The sequence below is a fragment of the Pinus tabuliformis genome, chromosome X (assembly GCF_031772625.1).
Source record: "Pinus tabuliformis cultivar Carrire ecotype Pingquan chromosome X, CPIR1, whole genome shotgun sequence".
Taxonomy (NCBI): Eukaryota; Viridiplantae; Streptophyta; class Pinopsida; order Pinales; family Pinaceae; genus Pinus; species Pinus tabuliformis.
The window spans coordinates 163,084,212-163,104,684 of NC_142308.1; the positions used below are offsets into that span (position 1 = coordinate 163,084,212).

The following is a 20,473-nucleotide window of genomic DNA, read 5'->3' on the forward strand; positions in this document are numbered from 1 at the left end:
CCAAACACATACCAATCAGGTATCATTTTCTCCGTGAACAGGTGGCTGAACAAAACATCAAGTTGGAATATATCAATACCAAGGAACAGATTGCAGATATTTTCACCAATCCTCTTCCTCGAGAAGCATTTGAACATCTCCGTCAAAAGATGGGGGTTATTGCTTAACGTCACACACTAACTGATTCTTAATATGCCGCATGACAGGGGGAGTAGTTTGACAGGGGAAGTAGTTTGACAGGGGAAGTAGTTTGACAGGAGGAGCAGTTCGACAGGGGGAGTCCTTGTGCACTCCTTTGCCATTGATGGCAAAGTGGGAGAGAAGAAGAATATTGCCATCAATGACAAAGGGGGATATTGTTGATCTAGATTGTCATTGATGTCAATATGGCAATATTTTGGATACTAAATGATGATGTGAAGACAAGCAGAGCAGCTTTGTGAACCAACAAGAGCAAGAAGCCAAGGAGGAAAGCCATCATGGAAGCCATTAGAATTCATCTGAAGCCATCAAAGAAGTAGGTTATCGGAGCAAGAGAAGCAGGTTATCGCATATGCCCAAGGGTAAGTGCTAAAGGGAAGAATAGTGATATCGGACGAACAAAGAAGAACAATACGTCAGAGGAGTAGAGCTATCAGAAGAGTGGAAGAGCGAAGAGAAGCCACAGGAGCGAGAACCCAAGAGTAAGAGCCATAACGGAGGAGTTAATAGTAATAAATTGTGAAAACTCTTTAAAGATTACAATGCATCAGAGGAATTGTATCGATGGTTTATCTACGACTTTATTATGCATCACCGCCCAAAATCTGCGATTACGATATCATTGCGGACCCATTGCACCATTGTAATACAACTCAATATAATATCGCATCCGTCTCATAATCGCAAACCATAAAGTTTATTATGTATCACCGCCCAAAATCTGCGATTGCAATATCATTGCGGACCCGCTGCACCATTGTAATACAACTCAATATAATATCGCATCCGTCGCATAATCGCAAACCATAAAGGGATGTTCCATTCAAAACACCAATTGCGATATAATATGCGGACTTGACCGCTCCATTAGAATACACCTTTATGTAATACCACGTTTGCCTCGTCGTGAGTCATATCGCAAGTCTTAAGGGTTCACACGGCCAAACCGCCGATTGTGATAGAGGTTGTGGACTCGACAAATTTATTAATCACTGTTTAATATTATATCGCATCCGCTTCGTCGGTAATAGGGCAATCGATTATGTTATGAGCATGACTTGTAAGAGACCTCCGAAAGTTGCGATTGTGATTTGCGTTGACGAGGCATGTGGGGACCACCAGACTTCTATTATAATATGGTTATAGCCTCTCCTTTATGGTTTTTTCGTAAATGAACAAGTCGATGAATAATTGAATGAATAATATACAAGTCAGCCTCCCTCCAATAAACGTGTCTCTCAGTTGTTGGTGAAGCTCTTATAAATACGAGTTAAAAGGTTTCACTAAATGCATCGATCTCGGGCATTGGAATACATAGAAAAGGAAGTAATAGTTCACAACTCGTGAACTCGAAGAAAGCCAAAGGACAAGCAGAAACAGAGGAGAAGAAGCCAAAGGTTGATCAGAGGAGAAATACACTGGAACATTAAAGTTGAAGAACATTGATCTCAAGTATCCATTACAGAGAAAGTGAAACAGCTCACAACTCGTGAACTTGAAGAAAAAGAGGAAGCCGAAGGTGCAGCAGAAGCCAAAGGCCGAGCGAAGAAGGAAGTCGAAGACAGAGCAGGAAGACAAATATTTTGACCGGGTTCATCTTGGAAGGCTCGGACCCGAAGTGAAGCCATAGGGCAAACATCGACCTGTTACAAAGACTACAAGGACAGGGTTTGGTAAAGAAGTCCTTGGGAGCAGTATAATACAATCAAACATTTATTGACAGAGTAAAACTCCAGGGTTAGATCCCTTGGGGTTGGTGCCTCAGAATTGGAAGGACTGGTGTCCTTGGAGTTGGTGCTTCTAAATTCAAGGTTGGTGCCTTGGTAAGATAGGGTCAAAGCCCTAGAGGTTGGAGCCTCATCAAAGTCCAAGTTGGTGCTTGGCAAAATTCATCAGATATTGTATTCAATCCTTTTCTATATATAATAAAATAATTTCTTTGATTAAATTGTAAGGAATCTAAATTGGTAATAATAAAAATTGAAAAGAAACACTGATTCACCCCCCTCTTTATTTCCAACAAGACAGTCCACCAATCCAAACCAATCTGAGATAGACACCGAGATATATTACTTCCCGTTTTATGTTCTTCTTCTTGAAGATTCATGAGATGTGAACCTGTTGTTGTGATCGAACTAAGGATGTAAGAATGAGAGCTGAGTTCCTTTTTATAGGCCTTTTCAAGGTGGAAACGAAAAGACATGTATCCTCAAGCAGACCGACATGCGCAGGCTAGATATAGGTCGGCTCACAATAAAAATATAATTTTTATATCTTAAAAATTCATTTTCTTATCAACCATTTGGAGTTTTGGGGCGAATAAAGGCTCATTGGAAAGATGAAGAAATCCTCTTTTAGATGGTATGGAATTTATTATGAAGAGATGCCTCTAAGGTGGTGAAAAACATTTTTCTTTGTGACTGCCCTTGAATTATTTAATGCAGAAGACGATTAGGATAGTATGGCTTTGTCATAGCAGTCATGTCATCATGAAACTAGTGCAGTGATGGTGTAGTAATCAATAGGAGAGCTCATCAGGTATATATTTCATCAATGTTAATTATTGACCAGCATCCTTCGGCTCCCAATCTACAAATCCTACCTCTATCAATGCTCCAAGCCCATCTGACCACTAAATCTCGGCTATCCAATCTGCTCACTAGTTGTGCCTTAGTCCATCAAGGGCACAACACATCGAGACTTCTGGTGAGTTGCTGACAACTTTGTTTGTGAACAACTCTCAATCTGCCCACTGCTTCTGCTCAGCTACTCAGGGACTTCAGCGCACTATCGTCTTCTTACGCTGCTCTAATGAAGACCAACATAGGGCGCGAAGGGTTGCCACCTATCATTGCAAGATGTTCATCTCCCACAATGAACGCGGGCTAGGAGGATTGCCCATCATCTGTTGTAGAAGTCCTCCACACACAAGTCTAGGGCTGCTCAACTGCTCCTTTGGCTGATCAAACCTTGAGCTCAACTTTTGCCACTTTAGCAAACACCTAAGTCCTTAGTCCATGAAGATGGTGCACCAGGCTCCAACTTGGGCACTATCACACTGCCCTCCAACAGACCATAAATGCCCAATCCACTATCCACACTTGGTCCACTCTCATACTGCCCTCCAACAAACCACAAGTGACCAATGCTGCTGTAGCATCTACTCCTAGTTAGGGCATCCAACACCTATGGAGACCCTTCCACATGGCTGCTAACAAACTCCTCAACTCTGCCTTTCCAAGGACATGATCCACCTACAAGTCACATCAACTCAAGACGACTAACACACCTCTGTTCTGCAAGCTCCTGCTGCTCTTCTTGACACATTTATCACTGTTGATGAACTTCTCCTCAGGATGTCCACAACTATCCTAATTTAAGATTGCCATCCACCTAACATTTAGCTATCACCAAGGAGCCATCTTCAAACTCAACTTGCTATTGCCTCCTTGCCTTGGGATCTATGCATTCATAGGATTGGTTAGGGCACACAACATAACCCTTAGCCCTCGCTCCAAACCTGTGTGTCCTCCTCCAACTTGGCTATCACCTTTGTTGTCCTTCTAAGCCTTCAAAACACTGTATTAGGGCACAAGGCTCCTCCTCAACGCACCCTACAACCACTTGCTCACAACAACAAGATGAATTTGCCCCAAACTCAAGGAGAATTGCTCTGTTTAGGCTGCGACCTCTGTTTAATAGTTGCGGCTTAGTGAGGAGCCCCTCACAAGGCTTCATGACCCTACAAATAACCTCCTCACAGTACTACCTACAACACTCTCCTGCGACCCATACAAAGACATATAACACATCAAAATAGCACAAAATATCCTCCTCCCTTCCTCTAATTTGCGGAGACCTGATTTGGCTAATGAAATATACATACGTTGCCCACAAACTGCCCTTATGTCACCTTCTGGGCTGCTTCAGGGCTGCGGGCTATTCCACAGAGAAAAGCCACACCAAATGCAGAGATACTCTCCCAAACTCGGCAACCCTTTACTCCTTTCTCTAGCCTCAGACTTGCATTCCAAATCATAGAGCTAAACCATGAAGTTGAATGCACTTAGGATGTAAATTATGTCTCACACTTTACCTATATTTATATGCATCAAGTGGCTCCAACAAATTTGTCTTTGGGCACCACTTTGACCTCAAGCTGACTTGCCCAACTAGACAAATTAACCCATCATATCTTCAAAAAATCATATCTCATCTTCTACAACTCAGATTTCGACGATTTTCGTTGGGTTGGATTCTCCTTGCAATCCTCTATCATCTCCATCCATCACATGTAGAAATCTCTCCATGGTTTTGGCCCAAACATCGATGGGTGCAAAACCCCAAGCTTGGGTTTCAAGCCCACAAGGCCACTTGTGGAGCTCCTTCCTCCAAACCCTCGATCCTCGAGGCTTGGAGTACCTCTCAAGCTACAAAAATCAACACTCCTTCTTAGCGAGAGAGGTACTTCCAAGACTAGGAAATAACCATCATCATTTGGCGACACTAGACCATATGGCGTCCATCACTGCAGCATGCTTTGTAGAATGAACCTTGCACTCTCGGTAGTGTCTCTGCCTCATCACATCTGAACTAGACTCCCTGTGATGCTACATGATCTCCACTAGTTCAGTGTTGCAAGCACTCATCCTCTTGGATCAAATACCACACGTGCAAATCCCTCCAATCTCGGATATGCAACATCACAATCTGATGAAGACTCTAGCCTGCTAATTTGTAGTCCATCACATGAAGTAATCTCGTTCATGTTGATCTCGTCCATGCCAAAGAAGTCTCGAGCTGTAAGGAGCCCATTCTTTCACTTTGGCACACATTAGACTCCATTAGGCCTCTTCATTGGGCTTTTGACCTATTGTAATTATCATCTTTCCCTTTTAAGAGGCTTATCTTTGTATTATGGAGCTATCTTGGTGGGCTTGTCACCAAGTCATGATTTTTTTCCGAGGAAAAATCGCACCTTTATTTTAATAAAATAAAAAGTTACATAGAGTAGATGCACAAGTGCATTCAGGAATTGTCCCTGGGGACCAGTGTATGTGCTTTAAGCACTCATAGTAGCTAGGCTACAAAAAATAAAAAATAAAAATTACATTTAGCCAGATAAACTGGTTTTTTCTTTTTTCTTTTGGACTTTTTGCCAAACCCCAAGTGATGGAGTAGTCGTAACAATTGCCAACTCATTATTTCTTGAAATGTTTGGGACTTCTTTATCTGAATCTGAGCTCTCAGAAACATGAGATCGCTTAGTTCCACATGTGCCTTGATTGTTGCTCTTTTCCTTGTGTTGGTTCTCAAGGATAGGAACCACTGTTGAGTTATTGCGATTCTCTGCCTGTTTGTTCTGATCCTCCTGCTTCTCTTCTCCCTCCTTTTGAGAACGTTTTTGATTTTGTGTCTCTGGATGTTGCTGGGTCTCATCCATTTCTTCATCCTCATCATTTGAAGGAGGGTCTGGGAATTGCCATCCTTTTTGCTTTTGCGGTCTTTTCTTTGTTCTTTTCTTTGCTTGTTTGCATGTGTTCTACAAGTGCCCTGTTTGATGGCAGATCCGACATCTAAAGGCAGTGTTTTCAAAATCTAACCACTGTGTCCACTTGAAGTCTTGATGTGTCAGGTGAATACGATCAGGAAGGCCTTTGCTTAAATCCATCTCCACACATATGCAGGAAAAAGTGAAGATACCTTTGTCCATTCTTTCTCAATCTATCTTTAGAAACCTTCCTAGAGAGTTCCAAATGCGTTCTAGGACCTGGTGGTGCCAAAAGGGGAGCAGGAGATTATGTAGCGTAGCATAAAAGCTATGGCTGAAACAAGAAAACAGATAGCTTGTAGATTTAATTGTTAAAAATACACGAGAGGTATTTTAATAATAATTTATTATATATATATATTTGTATAAGATGATATAAGATGATTTGAATGTTACAATGAGGCCCTGCTTTTATACCTCAGCAGGTGACCTTTCGTGAATGAGCATGTCTTTTAGACATGCCTTTTCACCTAACTTAATGACTATTTTAACCTAATTAATATTTAATTATTTAATATTTATATTTATTTTATTTATTTAATTGTTATGAATTATATTCATAACATGAAGCCTTACCCAAACCAACATTTTTGTAACCACCATTGAGTTTGCATAAAAACTAGGAAACCATGGGGTTACAAAGAGACTCGCCCTTCCCCAAAACCATGGTCCTTCATTTATGACATAATCAAAGTCTTTTTGAGTATCAAACTGAACCACAAAAAAACCTTTTGCACACAGATAAATGTCACAATCTCTGGTCCAGTTGAGGTAGATCCACTCATTTAGATCTTCATATTTGGGCCAGAAACCATTAAATCGACATATGATAGCTTTTGCTTGCAAAGTAGTGAAGAGACCACTTACTTCTGGTAATTCTATGGACAGATATGGGGCTTTCTCCATCTTCTCTACAATGTACAGACCTAGGATTGTCAGATTTGGGTTTTGTTTGTCCTGTGTGGCAACATTTCCTCTCAATGCATCCTTGAACGAGGCCAGACCCTTGCCTGTCGAAGATGATCCAGGTGGTATGCTCGCTTCTGGGGAACCACCTTATAGTCTTAAATTAAGGATAATGGTAGAGTTCCTTCGAATACCATAGTCTTTTAAATGGACCACATCCTGCAACATTTTTCTAGAAAAAATCAAACTTTGTAAAGAAGTTGGAATACCTGTGATATTTTGGGCACTTTGCTTTAGATCTGTCACTAGATCCATTCCCCGGACCCTTAGCATGATCGATTTTCCAGTAATGGTTTTGATGAAAACCCGAAATAACTCTTTCGAATCTGGATTTGCACCCTGTGATCTCCCTTCTACTTGTCTCTCATTTGAATCTGGACCTAAGCGATAGATCTGGGTTTTTTTACGAGAGTAGGCGACTCTCTGCCATGCGAGATGATTTGGATCCTTAATGCATGTAGGAATCCAGCGAAAAACCACCAAAGATATGGGAGACAACTACAAAGAGTTTTTACAACTGCCTTCGCTGTCCAAAAACACAACTCAAAACCAGATTCCCATCATTTTAATCACTCATGCCTGCATGAGTTCTTTAATAGAAGCATCGAAAGCATGTCGATTTGTCGTCTCGACCAAGAGCTTTACTTCCTCTGAAAAAGATGGCCATTGTGCCGACTTCCTGCAATTAAAAACAAAAGTCGAAAACTGTGGATTTGCGATTGCCGCGTTGATCCAAGCAGAATGATACTCCTCAAGATTTCTGACCTCACTGATCGGCCACCAAGCTGCCCTTATGGGAAAGGAGTTCTCCAGATCTGTGTAGATATGTGGCGAAATTATTGCAAGATACTCTGAGCCAACACTCTTCGAACCTTGCAGATTGTCAAAGTCATGGTCATTAGTGCTGCGCTGAAATACGCCAGCATCGCCGAGATGATTCTTCCCTTACGAAGACCATATCAGAAAACACATCTATTCCAAATGGATTCGATCCATATACTTGATAGAGGCGTAGATCGCCACCATTGTGACCGCCAAGCGAATCAAGGACGGATTAGAGCTCCACTGCAGTGGCCAACCCTTGCAATTTTTCATCTGCTGGCCATAAGGGAGATGGTGAGGGATGTCATTGCCAAAATCCCATTTTTGCCCTAATTTTTTTTTCGTCACCAAGTCATGTTTTTTTTGCACATTATTTTATCAATTGGGGCATTATTAGGCCTAATTCGGCAAATTGAACCCCTTAGGGAGGATATAAATTGATGTAATGATCATTTCATTTGATCTTCACTTGGATTTGGGATCATTTATTTTTCTGGGAATTTCGCTAGCCTTATTGGTGGACGAATTGGAAGTTTAATGCATTTCGATGTTTGGAAGGACTTATTTCTTACCTTGGAGCTTCGATTTTGTCTCTATTGGTGATTGGAAAAATTCACTATTCTTGTAAGTGACTTTACATGGTTTCCTTCTTCATGTCTTACACTTGTATGATATATGAAAGATTTTTGCTCATGAAGCTGGTGTAGCTGCCTTAATTAAATGCAAATTTGTTCAATCTTGTCTTTGTGAGGGCCTTTTATATGTTTATGCTGAGTATAGTGAATGATCGTCCTAGGGGTATATGATTGTTCATATTTACCTTGATAAGTCACCAATTGCAACACCTAAAGAAGTGTAAACTTTCCTAGTGACCTAGTTGCTGCCTCTAGGCCATGCGAAGTTGCTAGGAGACTCCTTGATTAGGTATAAGTTATCTTTAAAACATTGGATTACATTGACTTCATTCTCCCAATAGGCTATGCATTGGTCTAGTCCTAGGTGATCACTAAACGAACATTCCTTTCACCTTCCTCTTCTCTCTTCTAAGCCCTAACCTAGAAGACCATTTAGGGCATCATACTATTTCTATTGTAGCTATCAAAAATTGATGAAACTTGGTCTAGAGCTGTGTTGTTGAGTCCTCAAGAGGTCAAGCCCCTTTGTTTGAAGTTTCACTCCAAATCCTTGACCTTGTTTGCGTGCGCTAGGGCTTCTTTGCGGTCCCGCTACCTTGACACTCCAATTTCAGAAGGATTGCTTGGAAACCCTATTTTTATAGGATTCTTTAGCGTAGGTAGCTTTGTGTCAAGACATACCCCTCAAAACCTAGGTCAAAGCCTCCCTCTAGCCCTTCTTGGAGAGCCATCCATCTTGCTTCTAGAGCAAGCAAATCCTTATCATTAGAAACTCTCCTTTGAATGGGCTTAGAAATCACTACCCTTACACTATTAACACATTCCTCCTAGTGATTTCCCGAATACCGGGACGCCTCCTATCGGTGAAAGTCCATAAAGAGCAGGGAGCTTTAGTTAAGGTGACAATGGGCTATTGCTCCATTGTTGCTCCATGACCTAGTAGTTGCTCTGTAGGAACCCCTCTTAGGGCCCTTGCTAGTTTGAGCAGTAACATCTTTGGGCGGCGTTGCCTGGGAGGAAGCAGTCTACCTCCCTAGTGAATCATTGAGGAATTATTCATAAATGACATTTCAAGTATTCCTTTGGTGACTCCATTCATTGTCCAATCCCCTAGTTTGCTTGAAGGCGACAAGATTCCTCCTTTGACTAGGGCTGCTGCAAGAAGGGGAGAATCAACTCCATCACTAGTTAGAACTAGCTTTCTCCCTGAATTTTAAAAGGTTGGTGATCTCACCCCCAAGATGGCGACAAATTCTAGCACCAACCAAAATCAAGACCAACCCAAGATCCCACGAAGCAAGAGGCACTTGGTTAGTGTGTTCACACCTTCGAAGTTGAGTGACAATCTTGAGCTTTTACCCAAAAAATACAATAATTTTTTAGCCAAGTTTAAGGGTAATGCTACCATAAGTGCCCGTGATCATGTTGAAGAATTTTATTGGGCAATTTCTCCTAGGTTAGTATTTGACGAAGACAAGATCATGATGCTATTTTCTTTGTCTTTTGAAGGTCATGCTAGGGAATGGTATCTTACTCTCGCTTTAGGATCATAGAGAACTCTGACCAATTTGAAGATGTTTTCTTGAAAAGATGGTTATTTGATGCCCGAGGAACTTTCAACATTGAAAAGTTTTACCAAATAAGTAGGGGAAGGGAAGACATCAAACAATTCATTCAAAAATTTGATAAGATAGTTAGGGATATCCTTGACCATTTGAGATCCCTTGATGCTAACATACTTGATAAATTCATTAAGGCTGTGGGCGGTCATCTGACATATGAATTAAGAGATAAGAAGCCTACGAGCTTGGCCGAGGCCAAGGAAGTAGTTATGGAAGTTGAACAAAACCTGAGAATTTCCAAAATAGATTAACATCCTAAGGCTAAGGTTGAGGTCAAGAAAGGAAAATCTAAAGACCAAATTGAGGAAACCCTTTTAGTGCTCCTTAAGAAGTTTGAGAAGCTGACTGAGAAAATGAACTCACGAGATAGACTTTACATGAATAATCTCACTACCTTAGAAAGGGCTCAAAAATCAAATTATATTCCCAAAGGCAAGCCTTTCCATAAGAAGCAAAGTGATGAAGACAATCCAAGGTCATCTCAAGTTTCAAACACTTTGCCTCTAACAAATGCTGTGGAACAGGAATCATCTTCTAAGGACGAGCAAAGTGATGAGGAAGAATGTGAAGATGACGAAATCAATGAGCAAGCGATTATTGTAGAATCTGAAGCCTTCAACATTTTGCTAGGTGGTTCGTACACTCATCCTCCCATTAGTGTAGTGACCATCATGGAAGAAAAGAATGAGCCAATTCTTAATACTGATCATAGTGGGAGATTTAAAGGATTCAATATTTAAGAAAGAATGTTAAAAACCTTTCCACAACCTCAAAGGAGCCCAACAAAAAAGAGTCTCTTCCTAAGCAGTCCCTTCTTAAAAAACCTCTTCCTAAAGAACCCCCTAGGAAAGATCCCCCTAAGAAAGAAAGTTCTAAAGGGAATCCTCCAAAGGGGGAGCCCAAAAACAAGCCCAAGGGTAAGGATGTAGAACTTGATGTCGATCGAGATACTGCTATAGGAGGAATGATTGTGCAAGTTCTCTTGAACGAAATTGTGAAGCTCGCACGACTACAATGGCAAGTTAAGAAGGCCCTTGGGTTTGAAGAAGAAAAATACACACCAATAACATTGCAGAACATTCACCTTTCCAAGTAAAATCCGGGACACGAGCCATCCTTACTCATCTTAGCTATCAACGACCTCCTCCATTCTTACTCACCTTTCCATAATTGTATGTTGGATTCAGAGGCTTCCACGAATATCATGGCATTAAAAGTCATGAAGCAATTGAATCTTAGCATTACCCGTGAATATAAGGCGGTCTGTGGTTTCAACTCCAAACCTATTGAAGTAGAGGGCGTCATAAAACATTTAAAGGTTTCTTTAGCTGTGAACCCCAATATAGCACTACTCATTAATGTTGTAGTCATAGACATTCTTGATGTGTGGGGAATGCTATTGTCTAGGAAATGGGGTGCTACTGTGGGTGGTCAACTTCTAATGGACTTGTCTAATGTCACCATTCCACAGTCTGATGGAACTCCCTTTACCCTCTATAGAGAACCTATGTACCCTACTCACTTGGTAAAACCAAGGCCCATCCCATATTATAAGATTCCCGAGACAAAGGAACCATCCCTCATTCTCCCTTCTTAAGAGGCCCATATCCTTAAAAGGCCTAATTGAAAGCAAAACAAGAAATGAAAATCCAAAACGGAATACAAGGTTGGGGATGTGGTGTTGGTAGATAAAAACCCCATACCTGTCAAGATTCATGGAAAGGTTGATGAGGATTACTATTACATTGCCAAACGCAACGACGAACTTTGGCCACAACAGGTCAAACTAAGTCATATCACCCCTTTTCTTGACACTTGACATTGTATCATATGCATGTTAGGGTAGGATGCTGATTTTCTCATTAGAAATGATATCATATGATATTATAATGGTAGGTTAGCTACATTTAGGGTAAATTTTATTTTTTGCTGGTTTTTTATGGCCTCATATTAAGCATGGGTGATCACAAGGAACCACAAAAACATGCTGCCTTGTGTGCTTGGTCTTTGATATGTGCAGGTTACAAGTCTGCGGTCCCAAGAGATTTCTAGTGTTCTCATGACCTCCTTGTTCGAGTACGCTCATGCACTCTTCTATGAGATCATGTCCTAGTTGGAGCCAGATGTTACCCACCACCGGTGGGTAGTATGCATAGGAGAAATTTTTTCTCCTTGATGGTCTTTAGCCAGTAGCCAACAACCCCATGTAGCCACCGAGAGCTCGATGTGCCACTATCTCCACCACTTGAGCCAGTGATGTGGTCCCTCGCCCATCTGTTATGATCATATGTTTGAAGGTGGGTCTTCCTACCCCGAAGGTATGGCTTTTCATTGTGTAGTTGGGTACTTTTGTTTACTTATCATGGACACTTTTGGGCATGGATTAGCGAGGGGATTTGACAGAAAGAGTGGGCTTGGTTTGCACTCTTGTCTCCTCTGGCCAATTTGATGTTAACCTTGTATCTTACTCCCGCGAGATCAATTTTATTGGCTACTAGCTTTAGGGGTGGAACTACATGGGAAACCCCGATTTCGGTCGTGTGGTCTCGCTTCCCGACACCATATACATCACCCCCTACACTCATTATAACCCCTTTCACCATATTTCCCATTCGGGTGCACATTTGTCCATTGGATTCATAAGGAGTTAGCCTCCCCTTCCCCTTGTCCACACCTTGGTTGGGCTTGGAATGATGCCCCAGAGGTTGATGCAGCTAAAATGAAAAGAAAAGCATAATTTGGACCCTCTCAACAGGAAGTGTACCATAAAATGCAAAAGATGGCCGGGACATACACATTTAGCATGTGGGCAAAAGCCAAACATGAGCCCTACCCCTATGATTATGGCCATCTCCCTGGTTCCTAGGGTCCCTCATATTGATCCCTTTTATCATTAAGGAACCCATGATTGTCCCAACCCATGGTGGGCGATGAACTGCCCCACCTTAAGGGGAGTATCCACTGCTATATCTTAAACATCATGGTCTCATTCCCTCGAGCCCCCAACAGTTATAAAGGAAATATCAATAAAAGGCAAAAGACATATGAAGAAGGGTGGAAAAACAAAGGTCGGGGTAACTCATGTACCACTATTGCTTCATCCTACATTCATATACCCAAGTGTGGGCTTCCCTTATTATAGCTACCCTTGTACTATGGCATGTAGCGTGGAGCCTTCCTTGATGCCCCACACCATTCCACCATTATATCACATGCCACTTGCCATCTGATGGATGTACCATGGATGTACATGTTGAGAAATCTAGGGCATTCAATGTTAACAATTTCTCTGCTTGATAATTGCTTGTGATAAACTTTTACTTCTAAGCTTAAAATCTTTTCTTTGTTATGTTATTATTGTGTTCTCTTGATCAAGACAATTGCCAATAAGCACAATAAAGACAAGTGACAGTATGTAGGCTTCTTAGCTAGGGCCAAATCCTCTCACCTCTTGAGAGGAAAACCCGATCAAAATTCTTCTTCTAGATCTTCAATTGATAAGTACCATGACCTTGACACAGACCCTTGACTCTAGTATCCTCCCAAGAACCTTGTCACAAACCTTGATGTTTTGCCTCTTCCTTCCTTTTCCTTTCTTCTTGATCTTGAACTGCCTCTCCTCGGCGCCTTCTAGAGAAAATTGGTCTCTATCCTTTTCCACTGTTCTTTCACAACTTCCCTAAAGAATCTTGGTCTCTAGGTCTTCTATAGAGAAACTTGGTCTCTATTTCGATCACCCAAAAGAGTCTTCTTCTGTTGCCCCAGAAGATACATTCCTTCACTATCCCAGAAGAAACCCTACTTTGCAGGTCCTAGAAGAATCCTTCTTCGTATGCCCAGAAGAATCCTACCTACTGCCTCCTTCGCTGATCCAGAATATCCCTTCTTCGCTGCCCCAGAAGAATGACTTTCATAGCCCTAGAAGAAACCCTTTCAGTGCCTTTACTTCACACTTTCTTCTTCACCCTTTCTTCGCACTTCTCTTAGATGTAATTCAGATCGAATTCCTTGCTTTGAATGGAGGTCGAGTTCTTCTATTTATACACCTCTTCAATGGGTCTTTAGGCCGACTTGACAGCTGGAGTTAGGTTGACTTCATCTAGAGAGTTCCTTCATCATTTGTAGGCCGACTTGAAGAGGTTAGGTGACAAGTTCTTGGAGGATACTTTACATAGACAAGGTGTCCTTTTTCAAAGTGTAACATGACTTCATTTATATGACAATGACTACTATTTTATGACTAGATGACAAATAAATCCTAAAAACTCTCAATGGGAGTCTTGACTCAAAAACAAAATCCCTTGCTCATGAAACCCATGAAGCAAGTGAATATAATAATTTTATTTTTCTTATTTACATCTTATTACATAAAATCATAATTGCTTGTCATTATGAAGATCGAACTTAGTTACACTTTTCAACACATGTCACCCCCTTAAGGGTTGAAACCACCTAATAGGGTCCTTGGTTAACCTTCTTCTTGAACTTGGAGACACTTGTACGTTCTATAACCCACTATGGAAGGGCATGCCACTATGAAGTGTCCACTTGGTTCCATGATTTGTAAGCTCATTTACTCAATTGCACTAATGATTGGTTGTACTAGAAGGTGAGGGGAAAATCTTATACAGGATTGCAGGTGGGTCTTCATTTGGGGTTTGGTCTCCCTATACAGGGTCTAAGCCCTCCAGAGGGTCATATTGGCATTTGTAGGGTGAGTGTTGAGAGCCATGGGTCTCCGCTATAGTAGAGAGCAGATTACCACTCCATGGGATCCTTAAGTTTCTTTCATGGCTTGCTTGTGTTCCACCTATTGGACGATTATGATGCACCTGGACCATCTTGCCCAGCCGGCTCCACTCTTGCACCACACACTTGGCAGTTGATCCAGGGCCCAGATAAGGATGTGTCTCACCACGAGAGACAATGGGAGGGCTTGCATCATTTCTCAACCATTACAGATGGGATACAAACTTGTTCAATTCATTTGGAAACCCATGAGGATGTTGTTATGCCCCCACAATGATTTGGGGGCATCACAGGCCATTTGTTTGGATATCAAGGGGCCAACCCCTTGATCACTATGTTTGGAGCTCATTCTTTCACTTTGGCACACATTGGACTCCATTAGGCCTCTTCAATGGCCTTTCAACCTATTGTACTTATCATTTTGCCCTCTTGAGAGGCTTATCTTTGTATTATGGAGCTATCTAGGCGGGCTTGTCATCAAGTCATGTTATTTTTGCACATTATTTTAATAGTTGGGGCATTTCTAGGCCCAATTAGGAAAATCGAACCCCTTAGGGAGGATATATATTGATGTGACGATCATATCATTTGATCATCACTTGGATTTGGGATCATTTATTTCTTCTGGGAATTTTGCTAGCCTTATTAATGGATGAATTGGAAGTTTAATGCATTTCGATGTTTGGAAGGACTTATTTCTTATCTTGGAGCTTCGATTTTGCCTCTATTGGTAATTGGAAATGTTGTTATTCTTGTAAGTGACTTTACATGGTTTCCTTTTTCGTGTCTTGCACTTGTATAATATATGAAAGGTTTTCGCTCATGAGGCTGGTGTAGGTGCCTTAATTAAATGCAATTTTTTTCGATCTTGTCTTTGTGAGGGCCTTTTATATGTTTATGTTGTGTGTAGTGAATGATTGTCCTAGGGGTATATGATTGCTCATATTTACCTTGATAAGTCACCAATTGCAACACCTAAAGAAGTATAAACTTTCCTAGTGACCTAGTCGCTGCCTCCAGGCCATGCGAAGTTGCTAGGAGACTCCTTGATTGTGTATAAGTTATCTCTAAAACATTGGATTACATTGACTCCATTCTCCCAATAGGCTAGGCACTGGTCTAGTCCTAGGTGATCACTAAACAAACATTCCTTTCACCTTCCTCTTCTCTCGTCTATGCCCTAACCTAGAAGGCCATTTAGGGCATCATACGATTTCTATTGTAGCCATGAAAAATTGATGAAACTTGGTCTAGAGTTGCGCTTTTGAGTTGTTATGAGGTCCTCCAAATTCGAGGCCAAGTTGACAGTGGAATCTCAAGATATCTCAAGTCTTACCTCATAAACCATTCCCCTAGTTTGCCTTTGGTTAATGGCTTCATCAAGGTTCATAACACTAAACATTAAAGTCAAATTTTACCACCTTGATCCTTTTCTTCTCCCTCACTTGGTCAAGCACCTTTGTTTGAAGTTTCACTCCAAATCCTTGACCTTGTTTGGCTCCACTAGGGCTTCTTTGTGGTCCTGCAACCTTGACACTCCAATTTCACAAGGATTACTTGGAAACCCCATTCTTATAGGATTCTTTGGCTTAGGTTGGTTCGTATCAAGACATACCCCTCAAACCCTATGCCAAAGCCTTCCTTTAGCCCTTATTGGAGAGCCATCCATCTTGCTTCCAAAGCAAGCGAATCCCTATCATTAGAGACTCTCCTTTGAATAGGCTTAGAAATCACTATCCTTACACTATTGAGACATTCCTCCTAGTGATTTCTCTAATACCGGGACTCTTTCTGTTGGTGAAAGTTTGTAAAGAGCAGGGATTTGTTGATTTGTGGTAGCATCGGATGTGCTCTAAGCCTCAAATTTTGCAGTGAGGCTTGGGCACATGCATTCCAAAGAATCCAGAAACCATTTTGGGAAATTCCACCAGAGACGATTATATTAAAATAATTAATATTTTTAATGGAGTTCCTAACTCTAAACTTAGGAAAATTAAAATATTAATGGGTATTAATCTAATTGTGGGTGACTCTTCTAGATAAAGACGAAGATCAAGTCAAAATGATCTGAGCCTTTGATTAGGAGTTATTCTATGTCGTTGGTTGTCCAACAGGAAGATATAAGAAGGGGCTTGAGGGTCATTTGTAAAATACACCGAGAGATCAAGAGATCGAATTTCTGAAGTGAGAAGTTCTCAGGAGGAAATTTTGATCGAAGAGATCTTTTGCAGTAGAGGGGTAGTGACAGTGATTTGGAGGAAGATTTCCAGATCCAGAGAGGCAGTAGCAAGAGGCTCAGTTATTCCGAGTGCAAGAACTCGTGAGTGCAGGGACGCGTGAGTGCAGGAACGCATGAGTGCAGGAACGCATGAGTGCAGGAACGCGCAAGTGCAGGAACACGAGTACAGGCAACACGAGTGCCGGGGTTGCTTAGGGAATATCTCCGCCAGATTTTCTTGCTGTTTGGATTGTTAGTTGGGCATTCATAGATGTACTCAGATTTCATTGCTGCATAATAAAATAAAACCCTCACTGCTCCATCGGTTTTCCCAAGTTGGGTTTTTCTTGGGACATTTGTCCAAAAATAACAGTGTTCTATGTGTTTGTATTTCCTTGCTCAGTTTCTCTGTTTCATAATCATATTTAATTGGGTGTAGGCTGCTTCAGTAATTTACTTCAATGTTTCAAGAAGAAATTTGAAATAAGTGTGTAACGTAATTTACAATCTAGGTAGATTCAGTTGGTTTTAGTAGGATTCCCGAGATTGTTAGATCTAGGAATTTTCACACTTTAGCTAAGGTGACAGTGGGCTATTGCTCCATTTTTGCCCCATGACCTAGTAATTGCTCTATTGGAACCCCTCCTAGGGCCCCTACTAGTTTGAATAGTGACAGGCTTGTCACCAAAGTAGTGTTATTTTCGCATTATTTTATTCTAGGGGTATTATTAGGCTAATTTAATCCATTCGAATAGCCTGAAGGCTCATATAAATACATGAGAGCTTCATTGTAGCATTCATCATCACTTGGATTCAATTTCTCCAAGAGAATAAAAAGAACTCGAACTTGCAGTTTGGACGAAATTTTTGGATGTTGGGATACAGTTTGATGTTTGGAAAGTTTTGTAATCTCATTTTGGAGCTTCTCTTTGATGTTTTGATGGATGGATATATTTACTTTTTCTTGTAATTGCTATTTTCATTTCTATGTGACATGATTAATGTATGGAATGTTTTTCAAAATTTATTGTGCCCTAATTGGAATGCGGATTCTTGTAGACATTAAGATTTGAAGTGTTGCATGCATTACATGTCCAAGATAAAGTGAATGAATGTTCTTAGACATCTATGTGCCATTGCATTGCCTTGAAACTCCATCAAACATTTTCAACGAAGTTTAAATACCTATAGTAATTGTTGCTGCCCCTGTAGGGTTAACAAAGTTGCTTGGGTCTCTTTGATAGAGCAAACTTTTAAAATCAAAGTAAGCCTTGACTCCATATTTCCCAATAGACATGCACTGGGTCTTGAATGCTTGATGATCAACCTTTAAAACTATTTTTTATCGTTTCTTTGGATTTCTGCCCTAACCCTAGATGGCCTAGCTGGGGCATCAAGCAAGTTCCTTTAAAGCCATCCTCTTGAAGAGCGAGTTGGTTGGGAGTTGTGCTAGTGTATCCTCTACTAGCCCTCCAAATTTGAAGCCTATCCCATGGTCGGTTTGTGAGAAACACCAAGCCCTATCTCCAAAACTGGTTGGTTTAAGGCTTCTTTGGTTAGTGGCTTTTTGAATGTCTACTTAGTCAAAGACTCAACGGAATTTTATTGTTCTTGTGACCTTCCCCTATCCTCACTTAACCTAGCCACTCTCCTAAAGATCATTGAAACCCTAGGACAAGCTTAGCTCTTCCCAAGGCTCCTTAGTGGTCCCACATCTTCATCATTCTTTATCTTACAAAGCCACATCAGGAACCTTCTCTCCTTAGAGAGTCTTAAGTTTAGGATATCTTTCATAGAAAATATCCCTACTCCCTAGATCAAAGCCTCCCTTTAAGCCTTCCTTGGAGAGTCCCTTGCCTTGATCTTGAAGCAAGCAAGCTATTATTTGAGCCTCGCCCTTGAGTGGGCTTTGGAAATCACATTGTACGTCATCCTTGACTTTTCCCTTCTAGTGATTTCCTTTATGTCGAGACTCCTCCCATTGGTGAAAGTCCGTAAAGAGCAGGGGACATTGATTGAGGTGACAGTGGGTCCTTGTCCCATTGTTGCCAGTTGCTTGAAACACTCCCTGGTTTTTGTTAGGTAGTCTGATTGGTGCTAACCAGTGCACGTTGATATATGTATCATTTCATTTCATTTTAGTGCACAGTGTATTTGGATTTGAGCTTATTTTCAAAATGCCATTCTTTGACATCTTATAAGCTTGAGATATATCTTTGTAAGCTTTTTGGGCTGAGTTCGATCTTTTCCCTTTGCAAGGGATGCTTCATCCGTAGATAGGGAGAACTGTGCTATGGTCCAATTTCAGAAACATAGCCTGCTCATGAAGGATCAATTAACTGGAAAGGGTGAAAGTGGCTTTCCAGTAAGATGCCACTACATGGATGTAGTATTCCACTGAAGTTGCTCAGGGCTTTACACCTTTCCTCAACCCATGCCACTGGGAGTGAGGGGACCTCTGTAGATTAGAACCTTGGTGGTTCATAACAAGCCATCGTCCTCACTATTGAACCAACATCCCCTTGGCAAGTTTGATTAATTTTCATTCTGAATGTTCCTTTTTGACATATTTTATTTCTTTGACATTTGTTTTTCAAAACATTCAAGAGATTTTACTCTATCGGAAAAGATATAAACAAAAGGTTGCAGGTTCAAAAGTTTCAGCATTTACTGATTAAAAATGATCAAACACATAAAATAGTGTTCTTTAAACATGAAGGAAGCTTATCCAAGAATCTATGCCGTAATATCATATAGCAGAATTATCAAGATTGAACACATCAATAAAATTAGAAGGGTTTCTTTTCATAGCATCAAAACCTCTTTAACAATAATTGAGATGACTGCAGCTTGCTGTTCAATCTTTTTCAACCGTGGTTTTTTATAGTATAAAATATATCCTTTTCTACTGATCAGTGTGCTGGTTTTTACGTTTTAACTCTTGGTTCTCTTTTTGTTTGTTGAATTTTGGTTGCAGGAACTGATAGCAGCTCTTTTGGCCTGTGCCCTTTTTTGTCTGTTTCCAAAGGCTCAGAGATGGAAGCATGAACTTCCAGTTATCAATTTTGATGGCTTATTTGCGTATGTTCCTTGCTTAAGCACTAATTTCTTTATGAAAATGAGACAACCACTGAAGATAACTCTTTTTGTATATCCTAAAGCAACGCCAATCATGTCTTTCTGATATTTACATGAAGCTGAAACCTAAAAGCTTTTGGATACACATTGATCCTGCTTTCTTAGTCATGTTGACTGAACATGGTTGATGCATATGATGAATCACGGATTACAGTTTGAAATGAGGAAGCTTCAAACTATTTGAAGTATTGTTACAAACTCTTCATGAAGTTTGTTTTTGTATTGCAGTTGATGGAGATGGCGTGATTTCAAATCTTTTAAACTAATGAATTATGTTTTTTAAAGATTCACAATTCAATATTGGCAAAACAATTCCTCAAAAGTGTACTTGGTGCGAACTTTGTTTTGTATGACTATGGATTTTGATAACTGTTGTGGACCTGTTGCCACAAAATGTAGAAGGCGTTGGAGAGGGGTACCCTACAAGGCTATTACTAGGCCAAGTGACAACAATAAGGTGGTAGCCCACTATCACCACAGCTACTACCCCCGCTCTTTATGGACTTTCACCAATGGAAGGATTTATGGTGTATAGGTCACCTAATAGGTATTGTAGGCTTGAAAGGTAAAA

The 20,473-nt window shown here is 40.8% G+C and overlaps 1 protein-coding gene across 1 annotated transcript in view; it reads left to right on the plus strand.

Moving 5' to 3' along the window:
• Nucleotides 1–20,473, plus strand: part of LOC149138963 (poly(ADP-ribose) glycohydrolase 1-like) — a 437,544-nt gene that overhangs the window by 71,363 nt on the left and 345,708 nt on the right. Inside the window, exon 3 of the mRNA XM_089446458.1 lies at nucleotides 19,742–19,845. Coding sequence (XP_089302584.1) covers nucleotides 19,742–19,845 — 104 coding nt within the window. The remainder of the gene's footprint in view (nucleotides 1–19,741; nucleotides 19,846–20,473) is intronic.